A 27,223-nucleotide genomic window follows, 5' to 3' on the forward strand; every position below is an offset into this window, starting at 1 on the left:
GTGACTTAGTATAACTGTTTGTACAAAAATTATTCCTTTTTCATTTCCACAAAATGTTTATTTTCAAAGCAAGAGGCAGTAAAACTACTAGGTGGAATAGAAATTCACACAAATTACTCATAGAAATTCTTGAATGCATCACATATACATTTTTAAAGTGATTACTTTATGTATTCCCTCAGTCTTAATTCTTACCTACAAACTGCAGATTGCATTCATAGTTAAGCTGAAAAGTTGAAAATAAAGTAGGGAAGAGCGTGAGAAGCTATTTTTTTCTTCTAGAGTTTTGAATAAAGAAACCTAATCTTTGGAAAGGGGGATTTGATCAAGATCTCCTCTCTCTTGAGTTCAGATTTCCAGAAAGTAAATCTTAGAATAATCAAGCATATTTATTTGGACATTCCAATGAAGATTGAAATTAAAATTGGTTTTAGGTATGGGGCATTTGCTATCATCTCACATGCACTCTATAGTGTTGTACATTTCTGTGTCAAAGAGTCTGTAACGAAAATAGAAGAGCTGAAATCTCCTTAAAGACCACTCCTGCTGAGATATTATGTAAGATTACAATGGTGTCGAGTAGGCTGAAACACTAGATTTTATATAGTCCAAGCTCTACTGTTCTAACATTTCATTTGTGTTTCTTGAATAGTATAGTTGATCTGGCTGTGGATTCCACTGTCAGAATAGAAAAATGTAGCAAAGTCACTGTCAGGAATCAGTGGGTATGAACTATTGTTCCCATGAGCAAAAATGCAGAAAGTACAAATGTGAAAGCTTCAGCAAGTGACGGAGTAGCTCACAGTATTTGAATTCTAATGTTCTTTTTGCTGGATGAGAACTTTCCTTACAATCATCTGTAGCAGGAGCCTTCAGGCTCAGTGGGTCTATGGCAAAAGCTGATGAAGTATTGCATTTGGAGAAGTACTTTTCTTTTAGAACTCATGGACAAAATTCGTCCACGCATCTCCTTGTAGCCAACCGTTAGTAGCAGGACTAGTGATGTAGTTCTAGTTATTTTCATACCTACAACTAGGGTAACCGAAGGAAAACAAGATAAAAGCATCAGGCAGTGAGTTTCACCCGACTTTAAACAATAATGATGAGCTGAATGCACTTCTAACAACCTTTGGTCCATAGCAACACACCCTGCTAAACAAAAATCGATTCCATTCATTACCCCACAGCTGTCCTTTGGAAGCACACAAACTGGGATGACCAATCAAGCAATTGTCAGCCAGGACCACTTAGCATCAGGATAGATATCCATTAGATTTAACAAAAAAAATCAACAATCCTTTTTGCCAGTTGTTAGAAGGGGAGCAAGAATTAAGGAAGAAATACCATTTTAAAACAGAAAGTCATAGCAAGTTTGACCGTAACACTGAAAACAAATGGAATGTTAGAACAGTAGAACTCAGACTACGTGGAAGTATGGCGATGCATACTAATAGACTACAATGTAACCTTTGCATAATACTCTCATAATATCTACTGACCTCTTAATTTACTATGGATTCCACTTCAGGTCTGTAATTTGATTCAGTATTTACACCCTGCCATAGAATGCAACTATGCTTTTGCTGAAATATTCCATCAACAGAAAGCATAAATGTCAATTCAAATCGCTCAGTTTTAAAACTTATAATTACTGGGTTCTTTCCCTTTCAATGCTATAAAACACTAGTTAAATAAATTGCAATGATCCAGATTGCATGTTACTCAAAAATGTAACTGCAGTTTGCAAGAAGAGGTTATAATTTATTTCTGGCAAGCTCATCATCACTTTGACAGGCTAGCTGTTGTCTCCCAGTTGAGGAAATTCTCCCGAAACCTCAAACCCAGAACATCTTAATGCTTCCCTACATTCCACACTTCTCAGCTATTTGAGGTTAGAAATTCACACTCTGCTGCATTTGCTGTGCCACGTCATAGATTACAGAGCATGGAAACAGGCCTTTTACCCCAATGAGTCCATATCAAACACCCAGTCTATCCCATTTAATTCTCCACACATTCCCTTCAATTTCACCCAGATTCTATCATTCATCTGCACACAGGACAAATTTGCATGTCTCCAATTAACCCTACAAACCTGCATTTGAGAGGAAACAGGAGCACCCAGAGGACTCCTGTGCTGTCACAGGGAGAGTGTGCAAACTCCACACAAATAGCAATGAATGTCAGGATTGAATTCGGTTGCTGGAGATGTGAAGCAGTGGCTCTACTAGCTGTAACATTGTACTGCTTCCTTCTGAAATTCAGTTGTACTGATTTCATCAGATTTAGGCCATGAAACCATGAACAAACTTCTAATCTTGAACTTGCATTGAACAGTTCCCAACAGCCCTTTCAGATGCACCTCTTTCAGCTGTGTTTGGTATTACTGCATATCTCCTTACTTTTTAAACTGTCCTCAAAACAATAGTAATATTTTCCAAAATTCATCATAAATGTAGCTGGATCCTGGATTCCTATCAGATCACCAGCGGGTGGTAAGACTGGGTCCCTCACCTCTGCCCTTCTGACCCTCAATACAGGTGCCCCTCAGGGCTGTGTACTATGCCCCCTCCTTTACTCCCTGTATACTCATGACTGTGTCACCACCCACAGCTCCAATCTAATTAAATTTGCTGACGACACCATACTGATCAGCCAAATCTCAAATAATAATGAGGTAGCGTACAGAAAAGTCATCACCCTGACACAGCGGTGTCAAGAAAAAAACCTCTCCCTCAATGCCAAAGGAACTGGTTGTGGATTACAGGAGGAATGGAGACAGGCTAACCCCTATAGACATCATTGGATCTGAGGCTGAGAGAATGAACAGCTTTAAGTTCTTCAGCATACACATCACCGAGGATCTCACGTGGTCTGAACATACCAGCTGTGTGGTGGAAAAAGGCACAACAGCGCCTCTTTCACTTCAGACAGTTAAAGTTGCTTGGTATGGGCCCCCAAATTCTAAGAACTTTCTATAGGGGCACAATTGAGAGTATTCCGACTGGCTACATCACTGCCTGGTATGGGATCTGTACTTCCCTCAACTGCAGGACTCTACAGAGAGTACTGTGGACAGCCTAGCGCATCTGTAGATATGAACTTCCCATTATTCAGGACATTTGCAAAGACAGGTGTGTAAAAAGGGCCTAAAGGATCACTGGAGACCAGAGTTACCCCAACCACAAACTCTTCCAGCTGCTACCATCCAAGAAACAGTACCGCAGCATAAAAGCCAGGAATAACAGGCTCCAGGACAGCTTCTTCCACCAGGCCATCAGGCTGGTTAATTCATGTTGATGCAATTGTATTTCCATGTTATATTGACTATCCTCTTGTACATAATATTTATTATAAATCACTACAATTGCACATTGCACATTTAGACGGAGACGTTACATAAAGATTTTTACTTCTCATGTATATGAAGGATGTAAGTAATAAAGCTAATTCAATTCAAATCTGTCAGTACAAACTTGTACAAGCAGTATACACAGTATGCTATTCTATGAGAAAATATGATAAAAAATGAGCGACTTTGAAATATCCTTGGTGATATTTATTCAGATTTTGGCATGGCTAACTCTTCACTGTGACCAGTTCCCTGATTTCAATTCTCTAATTTTAAAGGCGAACCTTCAAGATAAAATGCACAGAGGACGGGAGTTGGCAGCCAGGAGTATGTGTTCCTGTTATGTGTGAAGCGGTCCCAGCAAAATTCCATGGGTTTTACCATTGTACAAATGGCTTCCAGTTCAACAGTGTCTGCCGGGTAAACTGCAGTGATGCCAACAATCAGACTGTAAGTAATGAGAATTGCAACCACTTTACATGTGGAAAGTTAGAAAATTAGCTTTTAAGTAGGTAGACTCTAAAGGGGAAACATTACAGCCTGTTGGAGAAAAGAACACTTCCTTGCTAATTTTACCTCACAAAATTTTAACAAGGCTTTTTTCCCCTGTTTTATGAGGGTTTCTCTCAGCAGACTGACTCACATCACTGTCTGAGACTTTCTAATGTGCGGTGCAAATGATTTTTAGTGCAGATGGATGCGAGTTAATGGAGGAGTGGTTAATGGGAGGGGGTAGTTTGCTCTTTTGGAAAGCCCCTCAGGAGCTTTTTTTATCAATGGGAATGAGGATGACCGGGTCAGTGGCGGGAAATGGCAACTCAAAAAGGACTTTCAGAATCAGGTTTAAGATCAATGACACATGTTGTGAAATTTGTTAACTTTGCAGCAGCAGTACATTGCAAAGCATAATATATAAAAACTGTAAATAACATTTAGTGTACACACACACACACACCCACACACATTAAATAGTTAAATTAAATTAGTAAGCTAAAACAGAAATAAAAAGTAGTGAGGTATTGTTCATCAGTTCAATGTCCATTTAGGAATCGGATGGCAGAGGGGAAGAAGCTGTTCCTGAATCGCTGAGTGTGTGCCTTCAGGCTCTTATACTGACTTCCTGATAGTAACAATGAGAAGAGGGCATGTCCTGGGGGGTGGAGGTCTTTAATGTTGGACACCCCTTTCTGAGGCACTGTTCCTTGAATATGCCTTGGATACTGCGGAGGCTAGTACTGATACATTGAGAACACAGGGAGCCCATTCCTCCAGTCCTTCAGCAGAGCCCTGCACTGAAAACCATGCACCCTACAGATTTAAAAACAGGCAAGTTCTACAACATGTTTAAATATTGCATCTGTGCGCTGGAATGTCACACTTAGTTATAAATGCAGAACACAGTTTTAATATACAAATCCAGCCACTTAACACTCCAGGTTTTTGTTCTGGATTCTTAAATTCTTCAGCATTTTTTCATTTTACAGACATACCCTTTACAAACAGCAAGTACTTTTTGGGTTTTAAAGGAGCATAGAGAAAAAAAAACACATGGTGTATTTCATGATACAGAATTGATGTGATGTAACTATGCATCTAAGTTAATTGTCAACTGAACGGATCCATAGAAATTAAGTAATGTTTTGCCATACTCTCTGGCAAAGCAAACTTAGAGGTCCTGGCCTTATTTAACTCTAGCAGGTGAAAATTTCACTTAAGAGCATAAGGAATAGCATCAGTAGTCGGCCAGCTGGCCAATCAAGCCTGCTCCACAAGTCATAGCTGGTCTCAAACCCACCTATCTGTCTTTGCCCATAACCCTTAATTCCTCTGCTATGAAAAACAGATATCTGTGTTTTAAATACATTTAATGGAATAGCCCTTACAGCTTCTCTAATCAGAAAATTCTGCAGATTCATTACACTCTGGGGAAAGAAGTTCCTCCTCAACATCATTCTAAATCTATTCCCCTGAACCTTGTGTCTCTGACCCCTCATTCTAGTCTCACCTACCAGTGGAAACAACTTTCCTACCTCTATCTTATCTATCCCTTTCATAATAGTATATATTTTCATAAGATGCCTTCTCATTCTTCTAATTCCAGCGAGTATAATCCAAGGCGAATCAATCTCCTCTCATAAGTTAACTCCCTCATTGCCAGAATCACCCTGGTGAACCATCTCTACACCACCTCCAAAGCCAGTATATCTTTCCTCAAGTAAGGAGTCGAGAACTGCATGTAGTACTCCTGGTGTCGCCTAACCAGTACCTTGTACAGTTGCAGCAAACCTTCCCTGCTCTTAAATTCAATCCTTCTAACAATGAAGATAACATTCCATTTACCTTCTTGATAATTTGTTGCACCCGCAAATCGACAATTTGCAACCTTTCATGCACAAGGTTCAAGCACATGCTCCCAAGTCCCTCTCCAAAATAGCATGCTGAAATCTTACACCATTTAAATAATAACCTGATTTTCTATTTGTCCCAGGTCCCTCTCCTAAACAGCCTGCTATAATCTTACAGCATTCAAATAATAATTTGATCTTCTATTTGTCCTTCTGAGGTGGATGACCTCACCTTTACCAACATTGTCCTCCATCTGCCAGACCGTTGTCCATTCATTTAATCTATCTGTATCTCACCTCAGACTCTCCACATCCTTTGCACAATTTGCTTTTCTACTCAATGAATTTACATAGAAACATAGAAAACCTTCAGCACACTACAGGCTGTGTTAGGGTACACTATGGTCCACAATGCTGTGCCAAACACGTGCTTACTTCAGAATTTACCTAGGGTTACCCATAGCCCTCTATTTTTCTAAGCTCCATGTACCTATCCAGGTGACTCTTAAAAGACCCTATCGTATCTGCCACCACCACTGTCACCTACAGCCCATTCCACACACTCACCCCTCTCTGCAAAAAAACAGACCCCTGATATCTCCTCTATACCTATTTCCAAGTACCTTAAAACTGTGCCCTCTTGCATAAGTCATTTTAGCCCTGGGAAAAAGCCTCTGGCTATCCACACAATAAATGCCTCTCATTATCTTATACACGTCTATCAGGTCATTTCTCATCCTTCACCGCTCCAAGGAGAAAAGACAGCGTTCACTCAACCTATTCTTATAAGGCATGCCTCCCAATCCAGGCAACATCCTTGTAAATCTCCTCTGCACCCTTTTTATGGTTTTAACATCCTTCCTGTAGTGAGGTGACTAGAACTGAGCACAGTACTCCAAGCGGGGTGGGTCTGACTAGGGTCCTATATAGCTGTAACATTACCTCTCGGCTCTTAAACTCAAACCCACGATTGATGAAGGCTAATGCACTGTATGCCTTAACCACAGAGTCAACCTGCGCAGCAGTTTTGTATGTCCTATGGACTCGGACCCCAAGATCCTTCTGATCCTCCACACTGCCAAGAGTCTTACCATTAATACTATATTCTGCCATTATATTTCACCTACCAAAATGAACCACCACACTTATCTGGGTTGAACTCCATCTGCCACTTCTCAGCCCAGTTTTGTTTCCTATTGATGTCCCACTGTAACTTCTGACAGCCCTCTACACTATCCAGAACACCTCCAACCTTTGTGCCATCAGCAAATTTACTAACCCATCCTCCACTTCCTCATCCAGGTCATTTATAAAAATCATGAAGAGAAGGGGTCCCAGAACAGATCCCTGAGGCACACCACTAGTCACCGACCTCCATGCGGAATATGACCCATCTATAACCACCCCTTGCCTTCTGTGGACAAGGCAATTCATAATCCACAAAGCAAGGTCCCCTTGGATCCCGTGCCTCCTTACTTTCTCAATAAGCCTTGTATGGGGTACCTTATCAAATGCCTTGCTGAAATCCATATACACTACATCTACTGCTCTACCTTCATCAACGTGTTTAGTCACATCCTCAAAAAATTCAATCAGGTTCATAACGCACAACCTGCCTTTGCAAAGGCCGTGCTGACTATTCCTAATCTTATTATGCCTCTCCAAATGTTCATAAATGCTGCTTCACAGGATCTTTTCCATCTACTTAGCAACAACTGAAGTAAGCCTCACTGGTCTATAATTTCCGGGTCTATCTCTACTCCCTTTCTTGAATAACGGAAGATCTGCAACCCTCCAATCCACTGGAACCCCTTCCATCCCTACTGATGATGCAAAGATCATTGCCAGAGTGTCAGCAATCTCCTTCCTCACCTCCCAACTTGATGTCCATTCTGTTTGTTTTGGGTGGTAGATGGCAGATCAGCCAAGAGAAGGCTAAAGTAGTGTTAGTAACATATATGAAGGATTTGGTTGCCTGAAGCAGAGGCAGAGATGAGCAGTTAAGAATGTGAAAGTAGGCTGTTTTAGGTGATTGAGTGAATATGGGGACACAAATGGGACTGCAGAGGCAATGGAATCAAAGGTGAGGGAATGGAACTCGTGGCGGAGGCCCAAGACAAAGGCTCTGGTTTTGACTCTCTGCCATTACAGCCCCAGAGCCAAGATCACATAACCCTGTTAGCTCAGCACATTTCAGCTTTATTTTTTCTGCATTTATCTTCCTAATGTGCTGACTCCATCCGAAGTTCATGCAAACAGAAATTTGGATAGTTTTGGAAGCACAATTGCTTTTTAGTGGATCAATGAATCAGAACACAGCAATCTCTTTGTAGGAACAATGAAAAATATAGGCAAAAAATTAGAATTTGATATGCAAGTTATCTGTACTCTCCAGCCTGCTCTCATTCTTGACTTGCAGACCACAGCTCTGAGACCGGAGATATCCAAACACTTATCATAGTGAGACTGATAACTGTATCAAAGTGAAAGCAGATTGAAGCACTTGATACCACTTGAATGCAGCATATTCAACACAGGATCAATATCATGGATTAAGGACATCCCTATTTTATCTATTCTAGGAACCAATCAACAATGTGATTCGTTGCCGTAAGGATGGAACTTGGAATGGCTCACTACAGATCTGCAGCTCAATGAAGGGAAACTGTCCGCAGCCTCATGAACTGAGCTCACGCATCAGACTGTCCTGCAAGCAAGGTTACGGCATAGGTAATGCACTGAAGCAATAATGTTAAGGAAGTTTTCACACTCAGGGGTTGTACTGTCTCATTGGGTCATTGGGACATGCGACATCAAAACAGTGCCTTCAGCCCACTGAGTCTGTGCTGACCATCAACCATCCATTTACAATTTAACTTATTCTCCGTATGCTCCCATCTGCTACCATTGCAGAACACACATCCTCACAATGAGGGCATCTTACTGAGCCAATTAATCTACCAGTCTCTGGGATCTAGGAGGAAACCGAAGCATCCGGAGGAAATCCACGCAGCCACAGAGGGAACCTGAGGGTAGAATTAAACTCTCTACTATCTGTGCTGCTGTGATCAGCATACTTCCATTGACAAACTTACAGCACAGAGATTAGTCACTCAGCTGAACGTCACTGTTTATGGTAGTAACACTGAATCAGGTTCATGGGTCTGGCAATTGAGACAAAAAACACTGACTGCGACTAAGCATCTTAATCAGTTACTCACTAACAGTAAAGCATGCGACCAAACATTCTTGTTCCCCGTGTCCCAGAAACTTCAAAGCTGAATATACAAGAGACATATAGACATTCAACAAACACACTTAGCTAGAAGAGCATGCAGAGTGCACCTTCTCAATGGCCTTAAACCAGGGGTCGGCAACCCTTACCACTGAAAGAGCCATATGGACCCGCTTCCTACAGAAAACACTGGGAGCCACAAAACCCGTTTGACATTTAAAATGAAATAACACTGCATACAACGGTTTTTTTTTTGCCTTTATGCTATGTATAAACAAACTATAATGTGTTGCATTTATGAAATCGATGAACTCCTGCAGAGCAAACGAAATTACATTTCTGCATGCAACAAAAACATTTTGAACTCCGAAAAAAAGACGTTGGGTTGAAGGTTACTACATCGTTAGCCTATCTTGGATTGAAAAATTAAAAGAAATCGCGCACTGGCGGGTGTCAGGCATTGGCAGTGGTGACGTATATTAATAGCGATAAAAACACGTTGTAGCGGTGTGCTACACGCAGCGCTAAAATAACGACACGGAGTGGTTAAACTGCAGTCAAAGATAACTTTATTCGAACTACACAGCCTTGCTTTTAAGCCTCTCTCAACCTGCCCCCCGTGGGCGCGGATGCTCCAAAAGACACGTACTCACAAACCCCCGTAGGCTATCACCCTTAGCCGGAACGCTGGCAAATTGTGAGCCGGTTCAGATGTGCCAGGAAATGGGTCACCACAACATTTTATTTAGATTGTACAAGATCACCATAATCTTCAAATTTAGAATTACATTTCAAAAACTAACAAACTAACATAAAATACATTTTAATTAAATACTCATTTATTTTCCAAAGCCACAGGGAGCCGCAGCACAGAGTTGAAAGACCTGCATGCGGCTCCGGAGCCGCGGGTTGCCGACCCCTGCCTTAAACAAAGGAAGAGAAAGCAAGCCCCTTCCACATGCTATTTTACACCTGGGATATTTGAAATTGCAGATCAGGCGGTTAACAGCAGTCTCTAAACTAACCAGTCACAATAAAGCAATCTTCAACAGGCAAAATAAGCCACCACCCCCCCACCCCCCACCACCACAGGACAATGGTCCACAAAAAGCCTCTCTTCTGCCTCTCTTAATTTAACCCAGTCGAGAGGATCTAGTATCAATTGTCTCTTCATTTATCAGACCTTCTATTAAGTGGATGGCATTTCCTTCAAGATATAATAATAGTCATATTTCCTGATACAGCACTGATTTCTTCAGAATGATCCACAAGTTGGCCAGCTGAAAACTAGTTTGGGCCCCACCAGCTGGCCTGCAGACTGCCTCTGCTCCCAGAAATACCACATCTTCAGGTAAACTGGGTTTGTACTCATCTTGAAAATTTGCAGCCTTACTAAAGTTGGAGCTTAGGGTAAGCTTTTAGAGTTTGATTCCTGAACAGTGGGAGGGAACAGTCAGGATGTGGCAGGCATTCATAGTTCTGTGGTGGACCTGGGGAGTCACCAGAAAGATGGATGTGGGTAGGGTATGGACGAAGCTGTTTGAGGAACACCACAGCACTCCTCTCATGTACCCTGAAAGTCTTGACCTTGGGGGCTATCTCTCAATGTCAGCCAATGCTATCAGCCAGTTTCTCTGTCCAATTTACCCAGTTCTACCTTCCTAACTCCCAACCCATTTTCCTGGTGATCAGAACAGATCCAGCTGCTCCCAAAGTGCAGCATTACACTGGGCCGTGACTGTCCTGAGCTCATAATTGTGGTGAATGGTAATGGAAGAAGTTTATCTTTGTAAATTCCTCATTTAGCAGGCTAACAGACTTGTCGGGGCACTGGACAGAGACCTGCTGATGTGCAAAAGTACTTTCCACTGGGAATGGAGGGGAAACATAAAAAAACACAATGCAAGTCATTTGTCACTTTGGGCTGATTTTCATTGGTGGTATCAGCAGAGTAAGGGTCATCTAAAGAATGATTGCCTAACAGAAAGAAAGGTTTAACGCTTGACAATGAATTTAATTGTACCTTGATTCTGAAGAGCATTTTTCCAACTATTATCACAGATAATACAAAATATATGTCATAACACCTTGCTTTTCCAGAGTTTTGGAGAATAACTCCTAACTACTGTTGAATTCCTACTCCTGGTTATGTTATTATTTATTTCATTGTTTTATTTCAAAAATAGTCTCCAGACAGAAGGCTTGGAAAATTACAAAATGCAGTAAGTACAACTTGGGTGTACAAAAAATATTCTGAGACTGACCCTTGGCTGTTCCAAATGAAAATTCTCTCCCCAGGTTTCCTGTTTTGCACCACGTGTTAAAGTAGCAGGAATCCTTTTTCACATAAACCTTTGACCCAGAACTGAAAAAAAAATGGAAATCTGTCAACCAGTAATTTTCTAATGAAATCCTGTTTTTACCCAAAAATATGTGTCCAGGTCAGGCTGAGCTGAAAGATTTTATGTGCACGGGAATATTCAGAATCACCATGAGGTTTAATGCCAAGTCCCACAAAACTTATTATTAAAAAAATTCAACTGACACAGGCTTCAGGAATTCTCATCATCCTAGGCGTTGTTCAAGGTTGATAGGGTAAGGGGAGATATAACAGTGGCTTCCTGATAAACTGCTTCCATACCACAAGATCTCAAGTATAAAGCCACCATACCATATTTTGGTACTTTTATAACATGACCATCAATAGTCAGGCCTATAAATCTGTTTTACACTTGCCATGCCTTTGTCTATCTGGCCCTTTATTGCCTCCTCTTTACCCTTGTTTGGGCTGCGAGTACAATGTAATGAAGGCTTATTTTAAGTAAAAACGTACTTTGTAACTTGTAAACGCTAAAATAAATAGCCCTGACCAGGACTGCGTCTTGATGAGCTGGCCTTAATCATCAAAATCTCAAGTCCAAAAATGTAAAATTAATTAGTATAAAATATGATGGTGAGTTCATGTCTTGGCTGCTTATTCTGGCGTGACTAATGCCTGATTATTTAAGGAGAGAGCGGACTAAAAAGCAGACGGATTAGTGCAAGTGTTTGGGATAGTGGAGCTATCCATAGTGCTTAAATATCTTGGCCCATCAGTTGTAGAACTGCTGGACTCCATGGAATGTGTTGTCAGAACGTGGAGGAATTCCACTGCCAGAGACTCTATTACAAATAAATTAGTTTGGATATTGCCAAAAGCAGAAAAATTAATCCAAAATGTATGCATTTTAAAGGAACTTTAATGCATTTAATTTGCATTAAACACTAAAATTTGTGTTTATAACATTGAATAAGGGAGCATTATTTTAGGTACTTCACAGTACCAGTTAAAGCATTAAGATTGCTTTTTCTATTTTCTTTCATTTGCTCTTTATCATTATTCCGTTGCTGATATTAAAAGGATGAAGGCATTGCTGAGTAGGATCACCTAGGATGACTGAGCGCAGCAGATCTGAACAGCGAAGTTAAACAGGCAAAAGCTGAGTTTAAAGACAAACTTTCTACTTGTGTTAGCACAGTTGGTGAGGACATCTATAGCAAGCACAAACTGACTTGCAAACCCATCAAGATTGAACTCTGAACACGAAATATCATCTAAATTGATCAGCGAATCTGCCAGAAGCTCTTAACTGTTTTCTTTCAATTCAAGAAAATACAACTAAAGACTATAACAACATAAGACCATGAGAGAAAGGAGCAGAATTAGGCTATTTGGCTCATCAACTCTGTCCTGCTATTTCATCATGGCTAATCTATTATCTTACTCAACCCTATTCTCCTGCCTTCTGCCCGAAACCCTTCACATCCTGACTAATCAAGAACCTATCAACCTCTGCCTTTAATACACCCAATGACCCAATGACCTCCACAGCAACTAATTCCATAGATTCAACTCCCTTTGGCTAAAGAAGTTCCTTCTCATCTCCATTCTAAATGGATGCCCCTCTGTGCTAAAGTTGTGCTCTCTGGTCCTAAACTTCCCCTACTTCAGGAAACTTCCACTTTATCTAGGCCTTTCAACATTTATTTATTTATTTATTCAGACATACCATGGAATAGGCCACTCCAGCCCTTTAATCGAAGCCTAGTCACAGGACAATGTGTAATGACCAATTAACTTGCCAACCAGTACATCTTTGGACTATGGGAGGAAACACGATCATGGGGAGAAAGTACAAACTCCTTACAGACTGTGCCAGAATTGAACTTGGGTCACCTGTACTATAAAGCGTTATGTAAACCACTAGACTACTGTGCCAACCCATTGATAGATTTCAGTGACATCCCTCCACCCCCACATTCTTCTAAATTTCAAAAAGTTCAGGCACAGAGCCATCAAATACTCCTCATACAATAACCCTTCCAGTCCTGGAATCATTCTTGTGACTCTCCGCTGAAACTTCTCCAAAGTCAGCATATCCCTTCTGAGACAAGGAACCCAAAACTGCTCACTATACTCTAAGTGAGACCTCACCAATGCCTTACAAAGATGCAGCACTTCATGCTTGCTTTTATATTCTAGTCCTTTGCCTTCCTTACCACTGACTCAAGCTGCAACTTAACCTTCAGGGAATCCTGCATGAGGATTCCCAAGTCCCTTTGCACCTTGGATTTTTGAAATCTCTGCCCATTTCGAAAACAGTCTATGCTTTTGTTCCTTCTATCAAAGTGCATGATCATATACTTCCTGACGCTGTATTGCATCTACAACTTCTTTGCCCAATCTCCTGATCTGCCTGAGCCCTTCTGCAGCCTCCCTACTTCCTCACACTACCTGCCCCTCCACCTATATTTGTATCATCCACAAATCCAGCCACAAAGCCATCGATTCTATCATCAAATCATTGACATATAACATAAAAAGAAGCTTTACTAGCACCAACCCCTGCTGATTACCACTAGTCACTAGTAACCAACCAGAACAGGCTCCCTTTATCCCACACTTTGCCTCCTGCTAATCACACAATCCTCTGTCCATACTAGTTTCTTTCCTGTAATACCATGGGATCTTATCTTGTTAGGCAGCCTCATGTATGGCACCTTATCAAAGGCAAAGGCCTTCTGAAAATCCAAGTACATAATGTCCACTGATTCTCCTCTGTCTATACTGCTTGTTATTTCCTCAAACAAATAGACCTAGAATGAATATTTTCTGCGCACTTATGCAGAATGCTTGTGTTTCCTGAATGTTACATCTGTATTCAGTGCCAAAGAGTTGAGTGGGTTACTGAACTGGACAGTTTTAAAGGTGCTGAACTAACAGGCAAAATTGAAAACAGGATGTTGCCAAGGTTGATAGCTGTTCCTCTGAACGTTGCATGTAGTGAAATGTTTACCTTCAGTAAATACAAAATTCAGGTTTGTAGCAAAATGCTCAAGTAATGAGTAAGGTTTTAAACAGGGATCAGATTTAATAGGAACATTATTAAAGTGAACCATGTTCTGATTGAGCTGCTGATAGCCTCATCGCTAAGCTATTGCCTAAGTCAATCATTATTATTCATTTCATACAAAGAAATAAACATAGCTTTTCCATACAGTGCACTTTGAAAAACAAATGCAATCAATGCCTTCTGTATACTTCCTGCTCAGAATCTTTCCAGCATGTACCTGGAAAGATTTTTATTTATCACTAGTGTGATACTTCTGCACTTGAATACTTTTTTCATGCTAAATCGTGTAACGGAATTGGAGTGCCATACATTCACACTTATTCTGGCAGACAGTGAGATTTTAAACTATTTATATGCGAATATAACAAAACAATGTCCAATATTTTGACCTCATCCACCTCCAACATTCTTGAAAGGCTTCTTCTGAGTATAAAGATAACAGAGATATGTGGAATTTCCTTTTCTTTTTAGGTGCGGAATGTACCACTTCATGCTTGTCACACCAAACCGATCCTGTGATTTTACCAATTAACATGACTTCAGATGATGTGACGTACTGGATGAATCCTCCAAAGGCAAAGGTTGGTTTAAAATAGTACTACAGAACTTTTTCTTTTAATTTTGGACAGCACTCTTCCAAATTAGCAAACTCAGTAGTTGTCTTATGCTCACACTGGATTGATTATGACTTTATCTGCAGCATATACCATTTTAGGTTTGATTATTATTTACCTATCATAAGAGGAAAACATTCAAAACAATTTGGTGTAGATTGCCGCTTGTAACAATGCTGACATCCCTAAGTGCAGTAAGCAATTAAAAGTTATTCTGAGGAACTCTCAGTAGGAAAATTATATATTTTAAAGTTTTAGAACATTGGTAAACAGTATGATAATATCATAAATCAGAAGGTAATTTGTTCCCAAGAGGCTAATTACAAGGATGCATTCAAGTGGACTCAAGTCGTTGTATGAGAAATATCATGCCGTGTTTTACTTCCAAGACAAAAGGAAATATACAAGCAAATGCAGTTCATCCTGGAGCCAAAAGATATTAGATGTATTTTAGCTGATGAGGTATCAGTATCACTGATTCTATGTAGCATCAAGCTCCTGAAGATAATGGACCCTGCAAGCAGTCTGAACTCACAAACAGGAGAAAATCTGCAGATGCTGGAAGGTTTCAGCCCGAAACGTTGACTGTATTTTTTTCCATAGATGCTCCCTGGCCTGCTCTCCAACATCTTGTGTGTATTAGTCTGAACTCACTGTTCAGAATGCCAGCCTCCCAATCATTATTTTTCCTAGGTGTCGAACGTCAGGCAAGCTTACCCACCATAGCCAAGAGATGTTTTAAAAGGTGGAGCCAGGTCTGAGAGTTTTTGATGATCAGAATTTTTTAAGGAGCTTTTAAACATCTGTTAAATGAAAAAATATATATTTTCTTAAATGAAAACTAAAATATATATTAATAAATAATTATAATTTTAAGTCAGAGCAAAATTAAGTGAATCAACACAAGCACAAAGCTGGCACAGAAATTCTTTCAAATAAGCAGGGCTGCCTTACATCCAACTTGATATAAATCTGTGTTCCTCTCTTCCAAAGTCAGTGCTGTAATACTGGACTCAAGGACAAGACACCAAGCAAGCACAGAAGTCTAAAATGAGCTCAGCCACAAAAAACTGAGCTGACAGTCCACTATAGAATTGTCATTTATCAGTCAGTTCAAAATGTTCCATACATATTTTGAATGAGAAATAAAACAGCATTACAGAAACATGAAGACCTATGTATTAATTCTTAGTTCACAAGTTTAGAACAGAAATACAGCTATTCATAGAAACATTGAGCACATAGCAAAGAAGTCACCAATGAACTAATGCCAGTGGATTGTGAGGACTCCAGTCTATGCAAGATCATAACACTTACACAAACACTCATATGTGTACTACAAGTTTCATCAAGTTGCCTCAGTCACTGCTTTACAGGCTGGAACAATGAACAGCAAGGAATTGTTTTGCAGAGATGTCCATTAGCTTGACGAACCTGGTATTTTTGGAAGAAAATCAAATTCATAAATGCAACCTCTATTATTGAAAAACCTCCATGACCTTACCAGAAGCCCATTTGAATCGAGAGCAGAAGCTACTGTTAGGTTGGGCACAGAGATTTATAAAGGAGCATTTGCGGGCTTTTGGCTTTTTCTGGTGGTCCAATTGAATTGCGATTCATTAGCAAGGGAAAATACAAATAATGTAGGGACAAACGGAGTGGCCACTGTGAGAGTGGATCAGTGTTAGAGCAGGGAGGCTTTGGCTCAGCAGGTTTGGGTGAAGTAAGTTTCTTCTTTGTTCATCTTTTTGTGCATAGTGAGCACAGTGAGAATGGCTACAAAGGCTCTTTGTGTGAGATATGGAAATTCTGTGAGATCTTGAGCCTGGATAACCACATCTTCACAAAGTATACTGAGATGCAGCTCAATGATGTTCAGCTCAAATGGGAGACTAAGGAAGTGATAGAAAGGAGCTAAAAGGAGGTAGATACCTCTATGTTGCAGGAGAGAGGTATGGGTGACTGTCAGGTGAGGGACAGGAAATAGATAGCCAATGCAGCGTACTCTTCAATTATAAGTCTTGCACTTTGGATACTGTTTGGGGGGGGGGGGGGGGAACAACCTACCAGGGGAAGCTACAGCAACTAGGTCTCTGGCTCTCTGGTTCACTAAGGAAAGGTGCAGAAGAGAACTGGAGTAGTGATCTTGGATTCCATATTTAGAGGAGTAGACACAAAATTCTATGGGTGTGAAAGAAACACCCAGATGGTATGTTGCCCTCCCCCCCCCCCCCAGATGCCAGGGTCAGGGATATATCGGATTGGGTCCATTGCATTCTAAAGGGGGAGGATAGGCAGCCTGAAGGCTAGGTGCATATTGGTACCAATGAAATAGGCAGGAAAAAGGAAGAGGTCCTGAAGAGAGAATTTTGGGAGTTGGGCAGAAAGCTGAAAAACAGGACCTCTAAGGTGGTCATCTGTGGATTTCTGCCTGCACTATATGCCAGTGAGAGTAAGTAAAGGATGATCTGACAGATGAATGCATGGCTGAGGAACTGGTGCAGGGTTTTAGATTCCTGATCATTGGGATCTCTTCTGGGGAAGGACCCGAAACTGAGGGGGAACCAATATCCACACGGACAGGTTTGCTAGAACTGTTAAGGCGGGTTCAAACTAATTTGGCTGGGAGTGGGAACCAGAGTGGAAGTCTGGGGAAAGGGCAGTTGGTATAGAATGTGATTCCGTGTGGTGTGTAGTGAGACTATCAGGAAGGACAGGCAGACGACAGGGCAAAATTGCAGTCATTTGGATGAGTGGCAGTGTAACAGTGGAACAAAACAAAAAGGGTGATGAACAGAGGACTGAAGGTGTTATATTTGAATGCATGCAGTACACAGAGTAAATTATCTTGTAGCGCAGTTAGAGATTGGTAGCTCTCATGCTGTGAGCATCACTGAGTCGTGGCTAAAAAAAGATCATAGTTGGAAGCTTAACATCCAAGGATACATATTGTATCAAAAGTACAGGCAATTAAGGAGGGGGTAGGGTAGCTCTGTTGGTAAAAGTTAAATCAATCTTAGAAAAGAGGTGACATACGATTGGAAAGATGTAGAATCCTTGTAGGGAGAGTTTAGAATCTGTAAGGATAAAAAAGCATCTGATAAAGAGTTATATACAGGCTTCCGAACACTACCAAGATATGGGCTTCAAATTACAACAGGAGATAGAAAAGGAATGTCAAAAGGGCAATGTTACAATAGTCATGGGGTATTTCAATACAAGACCATAAGACAGAAGAGAAGAATACTGCCATTTGGCCCATCAAGTCTGCTCTGCCATTTCATCATATTTGATTCATTTTACCTCTCAGGCCCAACCTCCCATCTTCTCCCCGTATCCCATCTTGCCCTGACCAATCAAGAATCTATCAACTTCTGCCTTAAATATACATAAAGGCTTTGCCTCCACAGCTGCCTACGACAAAGAATTCCACAGATTCGCCACCCTCTGGCTAAAGAAATTCCTCCTCAAATCCTTTTTAAAAGGACACTCCTCCATTCTGAGGCTGTGTCCTCTGGTCTTAGACACACCCACCACAGGAAACATCCACTCTATCAAGGCCTTTCACCATTTGATAGGTGTCAATGAGGTCACTGAACAAAGAATGAGAAAGGATTTTACTAAAACCTATCAAAAGTTGAAAGGCTTAGATACTGAGTGGATATGGAGAGGATGTTTCCTATAGCGGGGCAGTCTAGGACCTGAGGGCACAGCCTCAGTGTAGAGCGGGAGTTCCCAATCTTTTTTGCGCCATGGTTCCCTACCATTAAACGAGGGACATCCATTTAGAACAGAGTTGAGGCAGAATTTCTTTAGCCACTGGGAGGTGAATCTGTGCCATAGGTGGCTGTGGAGGCCAGGTCATTGGGTGTATATATTCTTGATTTGTCAGGACATGAGAGAGAAGACAGGAAAATAGGGTTGAGAGGGAAAATGGATCTTTTATTGAAGTTTGGTGGGTCACTTGAAGTCTACAAGTCAATGCTGGAGAATGATTCATTCATTAATGGGAAAGCTATAAAAATATCAAATGTACATTTGATAAACTAGTTACTTGCTGAAACTGAAACCTACTTTTTATTCCCCACATGGTGTCAAAACACATGTATATTCTAGTATCAACCCTTACGCTTTTCACTTTGTTTGCTTGTGGAATTGTTTTCTTGCTATCATCTACCCGGATTCTTTTCGAAAGCAAAGTTTTCATTCCTTGGTACTTTTTTGTAGGATTTAGTGGCCAGGCAGCACACTACATCCAACCACTGCAAGATCTTAATTTATGAGTTGATGCACTGCATTAAATCAGTTGTTCAGAAATTAGGTGTCACAAGGGATTCCAGAAATGCTCCTTCATTAGATATTTGCCAATAAATATTACCAAAGTATCAACTCCTATGTAATTGTGCTGGAGTACCAATTCCTTTTTCTTCCCTCCTTTTCCTCATTTTGCTGATTTGATTGAGCAAATCATCAAAAGTCCAAAACTGAACAGATTCTGTGTAAGCAGGTTCACAAACTCAGTAACGTCACTTAATGTTCACAGTTATCCATCAAGGAGCAAGAAAGTAATTGTGCATTGTTGCAGTCTTTTCGGCTACCTGATTTGCAACTCTTGTGCAAACATGGAACAAAGTGCACTTTTTATACTCAAAAATATGTTTACAAGATTTCACAGTTTGTATGTGTCACAACCATAGGTTTAATACTGAGCAGGTGCAATGTGAGTAAAGCTTGAAACAACTCAAGTAGAAAGGAGCTAAACATGTAAACAATGAGAAGCACATTGGTCTGAGCAAAGACTACTTGCATGTGTCATCGAATATTGAACAGTTTCTGTTTTTCTACATTCTCCTGCTGCTTATGTTGTAGTTAAGGTTATTTGAAGTGTGCACTAGTGGGTTTATAGAACATAAACAATTTTGTGTTTGTTTCACTGGCCTGAAATGTAATTCTACAATACTGAAAATCCTCTTTCCACCATTCAATACTCTGGAAGGAAGCATGTACTGTCAGATGAAGGATTATAAACTTGATTGACAGAGAACCCTCTTTCTGGTCCAGGGCTCCCCCTAAGGACTGTTTTGGCTCCTGTATCTATATTGACCTTAAGAGCTTCAGCTATTTACATGGTAGAAAAATATGCATTTTCTCTGAGTTTTTTTTTAAATTACACTACATCTGTTTGATAAAAAAAATAATGAATGATTGAAACAAGCTGCAGTTTAGTCCACTAAAACATCTCACACGCTATGTTTTTGGAGTAGCTTCTTACCCTCTGCCAACAGATTTCTGAATAATTCTTTGACTCCTAAGCACTACCTCAATATTCTGCTTTTGTGTGATTTAATATTGTAACTTATTGTTTTTTTTATGTTTTGTACCGAACAAAACAACACAATTCATGACAGATGTCAGTGATAATAAACCTGATTCTGATCTCAGTGATCATTGATAATTGCTATGTTGGGCAATTTCATTTTTGATGCTGAAAGCTTTTTAAAAAATTTAGTCAGGTAGGAATGAAGGTCGAGTTTAAATGCTAACATGAATTAATGTAGCAGTGAAGTCATTCAATCAGTTAAGGACATATCAAAAGAAAGATTTCTGTACCAAAGTTTCCAGTTAATGAAACAAACCATATAGTGAGCTAAATCTTTTTGAAGTCATTTTCTGCTCCTCAAATTGGAGGTTAAAGGGAACTAAATTTCAAAGTACACATTCTCAAATGAGTGTGTATTCAAGGGTCCTATGTGCATAATAATAATGCATGTGTATAGTATATTGACATACACACTCAATGGGCACTTTATTAGGTACAGGAGTGGAACCCAGTGTGGTCTTCTGCTGCTATAACACATCCACTTCAAGATTCAGCACATGTACTGGCAATGTTACAATTTGACTACACATATCTTGTGGACATTAGGTGCTCTATCCTGTTGCAATTCTAGGCAATTACATGATTCTCAACAACTACCAATCGAATATCTATACAAACATTCAAAGAAGAACATCTTTCAGGGAAAGATATTGCGAAACAACTCATTTCTGCAACGGAAATAGAATTAAAACCCAAGTTTTACTCTGATGATTAATATCAAACACCAGTAAGCCACTATGTTTGTACCCAGCAACGAAAGAGTGATGTTAAAAACATGGTTTAAGAACAAGTCTCTGAACTCAAAATTCCTGATAGGCCTCAGCAGTTCCAGGGAAGTTTGTCAAGAGGAAAAGATTAACATTTACAGGTGATGATCTTTCACAAGTCTACAAGGGGTGATTGATAAGTTTGTGGCCTACAGTAGAAGGAGATGAGTTAATGTATACAGCTCTCATTACATGCATATGCAGTTCAACTCTTTGAGTGATTATGCAGAAAGTTTGAAGTTAATAGCTCATCAGTTAATAACTCATCAGGGCTGATTGGTAAGCTTGTGGCCTAAGGTAGGAGTATAACTCATCTCCTTTTACCTTAGGCCACAAACTTATCAATCACTCTTGCTGTGGACACTTTCTGGAGGTCCAAGATCCATATGCTCCACGACCGCTGGACTAAGTGTGTAAATGTAGGAGGGGACTTTGTTGAAAAATAAATGTGCTAGGTTTTCTAAAATGGACTCCTTCTTCCGTAGGCCGCAGACTTATCAATCACCCCTTGTAGTTCAAGTCTTGTGTCTCACATTCCCAGCACCCAATTTTTTTCCTTTCTTCTTTTCTGACATTTTAGATCCCATTTGCCTTGCCCTACTTATAGCTCTTTTAGTCCTGGCTTTCACTACCTACCTTTAGCTAGCAGCATGTGTCACTCTGTCCTCTGTGTTGTATCCAAGGACTCACCTCCTCCTCTTATTCTGTCATCAAAGAAGTATTTCATTTGTTAGAGTCCCAGTTTTTGTGAAAGATCAGTGTCTTATTTACTAAGAGTAGGAGTTCCCAACCTCTTTTATGCCATGGAGCCTTACCATTAACCGAGGGGGTCCATGAGCCCCGGGTTGGGAACCCCTGATGTAGAGATACAGCACGGCAACAGGCCTTCCTGGCCCAATGAGACTGTGCTGCTTAATTACACTCATGTAATTAATCTAATAATCCGTATGTCTTTGGAATGTGGGAGGAAACCCGAGCAACTGGAGGAAACCCAGGTGATCTTGGGAGAAACATACAAACTTAATACAGGCAGCAGCAGGAATTGAACCCAGGTCACTGACACTGTAGTACTGTGCACCCCACCTCCCCCCAACGTAACATGTTAATTCTGTCTTTCTCTACATATGATACTTTACCTTCTGAGTACATTAAGTATTTATTTCATTTACTATATCATCTGGCCTGAGGATAGAGGTAAAAACCACTACTTGATTGTGAAACTTTTGAAACTACTTTGCAAAAGCAAATTTAAAATTCAATCCATTAAGACTATTACACAAAGGGAATACGAAGGTGGCTCCAGTCTACAATTCAATATGATGTCAGGTATTAATCACACTCTTGTTCCACAATCATAGCAATCAAAATGAAAGTCACAGCATATTATCTGTTACAAAGCAGGAATTAATAGATCTCAGCAACACACACAAAATGCTGGAGGAACTCAGTAGGCCTGGCAGCACCTTTGGAAAAGAGTAAACAGGCGACGTTTTGGGCCGAGACCCTTCATCAGGACAGCTCAGCCCGAAATGTTGACTGTTTACTCTTTTCCGTTAATGCTAACTGGCCTGCTGAGTTCCTCAAGAATTTTGTGTGTGTTGCTTGGATTTCTAGCAGGTGCAGATTTTCTCTAGTTTGTGATTAATAAATCTCAAGTTTGGAGCTCAAGAAGTGAGTAAAAACTTGCTTCTGGACCCAATATTGATTTACTTTCATTCCACTTGGCTATCCAACATTGTCGACATAAGATCAGCGGCAAGCTTTGGTTAGATTGTCGCCTTATACTCATTTTGAAATAAACAATGTTTTTCATTTAAAGTTCAAAGGAAATGTTATTATCAAAGTTCATATAATGTCACTATATACAACTTTCAGATTCATTTTATTATGGGCATACTTAATAAATCTATAGAATAATAATAACAGAATCAATGAAAGACCACCCAACTAGGATGTTCAGCCAGAGTGCAGAAGACAGCGAATTGTGTAAATACAAAAAGAAATAATAATAAACAATAAATACTGAAAACAAGAGATGAAGAGTCTTTTAAAGATGTGGGTACATTTCAATGATGGGGCAAGTGAAATTGAGTGAAGTTTGTTCAAGATCTGATGGTTGAGGGGTTGTAACTGTTCCTGAAGTTGGTGATGTGAGTCCTGAGGCTCTCAAACCTTCTTCCTGATGGCAGCAGTGAGAAGAGAGCACGTCCTGGATAGTGGTTGAGGGCGGGGGGGGGGGGGGGGGAGGGTTCAATGATGAAGGATGCCGCTTTTTTGCGACAGTGTTTCATGTAGATGTGCTCAATGGTTGGGAGAGCTTTACCCATATGGACTGGGCCGTATCCACTACTTTTTGTAGGATTTTCCATTCAAGGGCATTTCCATACCAGGTTGTGATGCAGCCAGTCAATATACTCTCCACTACACACCTACAGATGTTGGTCAAAGTTTTAGATTCCATGCTGTAACTCCACAAACTCTGAAGGAAGCAGAAGCAATGCTGTGGTTTCTTCATAATTGCACTTATGTGCTGGGCCAAGTTCCCCCAAAATAATAGTACCTAGGATTTAAAGTTGTTAACCTTCTCCACCTCTGATGAGGCCTGGCTCATGGACCTCTCGTTTCCTTCTTCTAAAGTCTATAATCAGCTCCTTTGATCTTGCTGATGTTGTGTAAGAAGTTGTTGTTATTTTCTCATATTCAATATCATATTCAACTCTTTGCCTTTTCGTGATTAAAAAAAGGCAAATGTTCTCTCAGCTATGATTGACTGATGGCCAACACAAAATAGTATTAGGCAGAAAGTTACAAACCTACTCAACATCACTTAAATCTTGTTTGGTTGATTAGTCTATGGAAACAAGGAGAAATTTGTATGATTTATTTTACCTTTGCATACTGGTACAGTAAATTAGTACTGTCAAACATCCAGATATTCCCATAACAAAAACTGATTTCATACTGATAGCAGAGCTTAGTTTGAATGCAATGTTGATAATGGCCATTTCCTTTTCTCTTTCCAGATTATAGTTTGCACAGCAGGACTTAAGTGGTACCCACACCCTGAAATAATCCACTGCATTAAATCATGTGAGGTAAGATTCTTTACATAATTGTTGGCTTTCACTGCAGACTTCAAAAATGCTCTGTGTCGCCATATTATAGTTATTACAATGGTAAAAGAAAATTTGCTTTGAATATTTAAATGTACACATATGGACATATGTCAAGGTATTGGAACATTATTGTTACCTTCATATGAACAGTACAGCATTCTCCATCCACAGAAGCTGGAGACCTTTTGGCAAAGGGTTTGACCATGGAAGTACATCTGAGGTGCCTAGCTGACCAAACTGTTGACAAACATGATAATTGTAAAACTGAGCCTGTCTCAATGGGTTAGTAAAGAACCAATTGCCTGTTTGAAACATTTATTAAGGTTCAGCTGCTTCTGCATGTCTTAATAATAAGATATCATGACTAATGTGACCCAACAATTTGGATCTGAGATAACAAAAAGTTGTGATGTATCAGAACTGGAATGCTGTGAAATACTTTTAAGTTGTATGCCACAGAATATTAATTTTGGTATGGTTGGGCAAATGCATAATGGAATCCTTTAAAAAAATATATCCAGCTCCTACAGAACATAATAATCATGTAAGAGCACATAGTTAGCAGGGAGTTTAATGTACAAGATCACTCTCTATCAACTATGGTATGAATTCAGCTTTTCTATCTCTTTGTCACCAGATACACTTCACATGCTGCCATGCAGGTCTGTGTTTTGTTATAAGGCTGTTTTACCTTTCTTAAACTTGGAACACCTGTTTCGAAGATAAGTTTGTCAGCTAATAAGATTTCCAGACTACCTAATGTTATATTATAATTGCTCTTCTGAATGTGTCTGCTTGAAGAAAAGTGTCATGCTACATACAGCAGCATGTTTGACTGCCACTCCATAAAGCAGCTCAAACATCCGCTCTTTCCACTACTGTTGCTCTTATGGCTCCACTGTCTTCTATCTACTGACATAGGACAGCAGATTCTGAACACTTTCAGTGGACTCTACCACTAACTAAGGTGAGGTGCAGCAAGTGCAAGGTAACGCATTATCATCAATCCCCTCTAACTCACGCACTAAACCTGGGCTGATAGTGAAAGCCACAGAGATTCTGCAGATGCTGGAAATCCAGAGCAATGCATACAAAATATTGGAGGAACTCAACAGGTCAGGCAGCATCTGTGGAAATGAATAAACAGTCGATTTTTCAGGCTGGGAAAGGATTTGGTCCAAAACATCAACTCTTTATTCTTTTCCATAGAGGCTGCTTGACATACAGTGAACTCATAGTTCCATGATATTAAAATGCACCAGATTTCCTCTTTTCGTCCTACAAACTGAAAGCAGAAAGATCATTGGCCTACCTGCTTGATATTCCCAGTATTTTCTGTTTTTTCTCCATATCTCAAACATCGGCTATTCTGTTTTTGCTTTTAAAATCTCAGGTAATGTCATGAGAAGAACAGTGAACACAACCAGAAGGATCGTAGATGTGGAGAACGTAGGCAGCAATATAGAAAGTCTAGAAAGCACTGAAGCCAGGAACTACATATTTTAAAGAAAACTTTGGAAATTCAAGGCTAAATGTTCCTTTACTTTTTGTAAATTTTGGTTTTTTTTAAATCATTCCCAGCCTGACCTTTGACATTAATGACACCATCCTGGTCTCCAGTAGGGTGGGATTAAGCTCAACTTTTATTCAGAAGGAAAGCATGGAATAACTTGCAATGGCCTCTCTTCCTACATCTGCACCACATCTCCCCAAAGAGTAATCCATATCCGCACCTCCCCCATCTCTTCCCTACTCAAATGGTACCCGGACATCAGTATTCAAAAGAATCACGCAAGTCTCCACATGCTCATGGACAACATCTGACTCACTTCACCATTATTCGAGACGTGTAGAAATTCTCCATCAAATCATGATAAGCAAGACTGAAGGCATTTATCTTTGACCACAACCACAAATTCATGTATTGAGCATTGCATCCACCTGCAAACCTGAAGTAGCATTTGACTTGAAATTCATTTATTTATATCTCCGGATTAGCCAACTCATGGTTTCCACAGGTGAGATTCTGGTGTCTTGAATAAACATCAAAATATTTCTAGCATCAGAGTATTTAATGTTCCACATTCCTCAGAGTTCTCAATCGTTATTGACTAACTCCTTTCCACGATCTCAAATGTCAATTCTGACTAGCATTTGTGAACTTTCTTTTGCGTTAACCATGAAAATCAAATTCTGTTGCAGATTTAAATGCTTGATCTACTTATTCACTACATAAACTGATTGAAATATATATTTTATGCAGCCTGTTTAAAATTTCTTAATTTTAGAATGGTTTTACAACCATAGTCAAAGTTTAATGGCCCCTTTAAACTTAATGTACAGACCAGGTTTTCCTCAACAGTGAAAAGAAGTTCAACCGCAAGTTCCTCCTCATAAATTAGAGCACCAGTAAGCATAACCATCTATTTTGTCCTTCAGGGAATCCTCTGCAATGTATAAGAATTCCTTTGAAGTTGCAGATCTTTAATTTCCTCTACTTCCTTCTGCATAAGTGTTGCCTTTTCTTTGCACGAGTCCAGGTCTCCATCGTTGCAGATAATATAAATAGCCACATGAATGGGCTGGGGTGGTCATTGTTCAACTTGACAGCCCCACTCACTTCCCATTCCTCACACTGTAACATCTCTGAGGTGTATGTATCTCAGTATTCATAGCTCTGCCAGGTGCCAACCCATCATTTACGAGGCACAGAAAAAAAAACCTTGCCATTCCAAGTATGTGCCCAGATTCCTTTGCAACATTTCCATTCAGACACTATTAATCTCACAAACTCAATGTGGGATAAAATGAAGATTGGAACTCCTGCTCACAACTGCAGCAGTTTCCTGGGGGGATAGGTGCAGGTATGACATGTCCAGTTTGGGGAACTCTGGGATGGAGAACAGAGCATAGAGAAATGATGCAGCAGAACACTTTAATCATAGCTGATATGCTTTAACTGTAGCTGTGAAGGCATTTAGAGAGCGGATTTCCAAGGTAGACCAGTGAATAATTTGGTGG

At 40.1% G+C, this 27,223-nt stretch overlaps 1 protein-coding gene across 1 annotated transcript in view; it reads left to right on the plus strand.

Moving 5' to 3' along the window:
* Positions 1-27,223, plus strand: part of pappaa (pregnancy-associated plasma protein A, pappalysin 1a) — a 357,796-nt gene that overhangs the window by 238,898 nt on the left and 91,675 nt on the right. The window contains exons 17-20 of the mRNA XM_059994294.1: positions 3,631-3,802; positions 8,280-8,427; positions 14,797-14,906; positions 24,110-24,181. Of these exons, the coding sequence (XP_059850277.1) occupies positions 3,631-3,802; positions 8,280-8,427; positions 14,797-14,906; positions 24,110-24,181 (502 nt within the window). The remainder of the gene's footprint in view (positions 1-3,630; positions 3,803-8,279; positions 8,428-14,796; positions 14,907-24,109; positions 24,182-27,223) is intronic.

Source organism: Hypanus sabinus, chromosome 18 (assembly GCF_030144855.1).
Source record: "Hypanus sabinus isolate sHypSab1 chromosome 18, sHypSab1.hap1, whole genome shotgun sequence".
Lineage (NCBI taxonomy): Eukaryota > Metazoa > Chordata > Chondrichthyes > Myliobatiformes > Dasyatidae > Hypanus > Hypanus sabinus.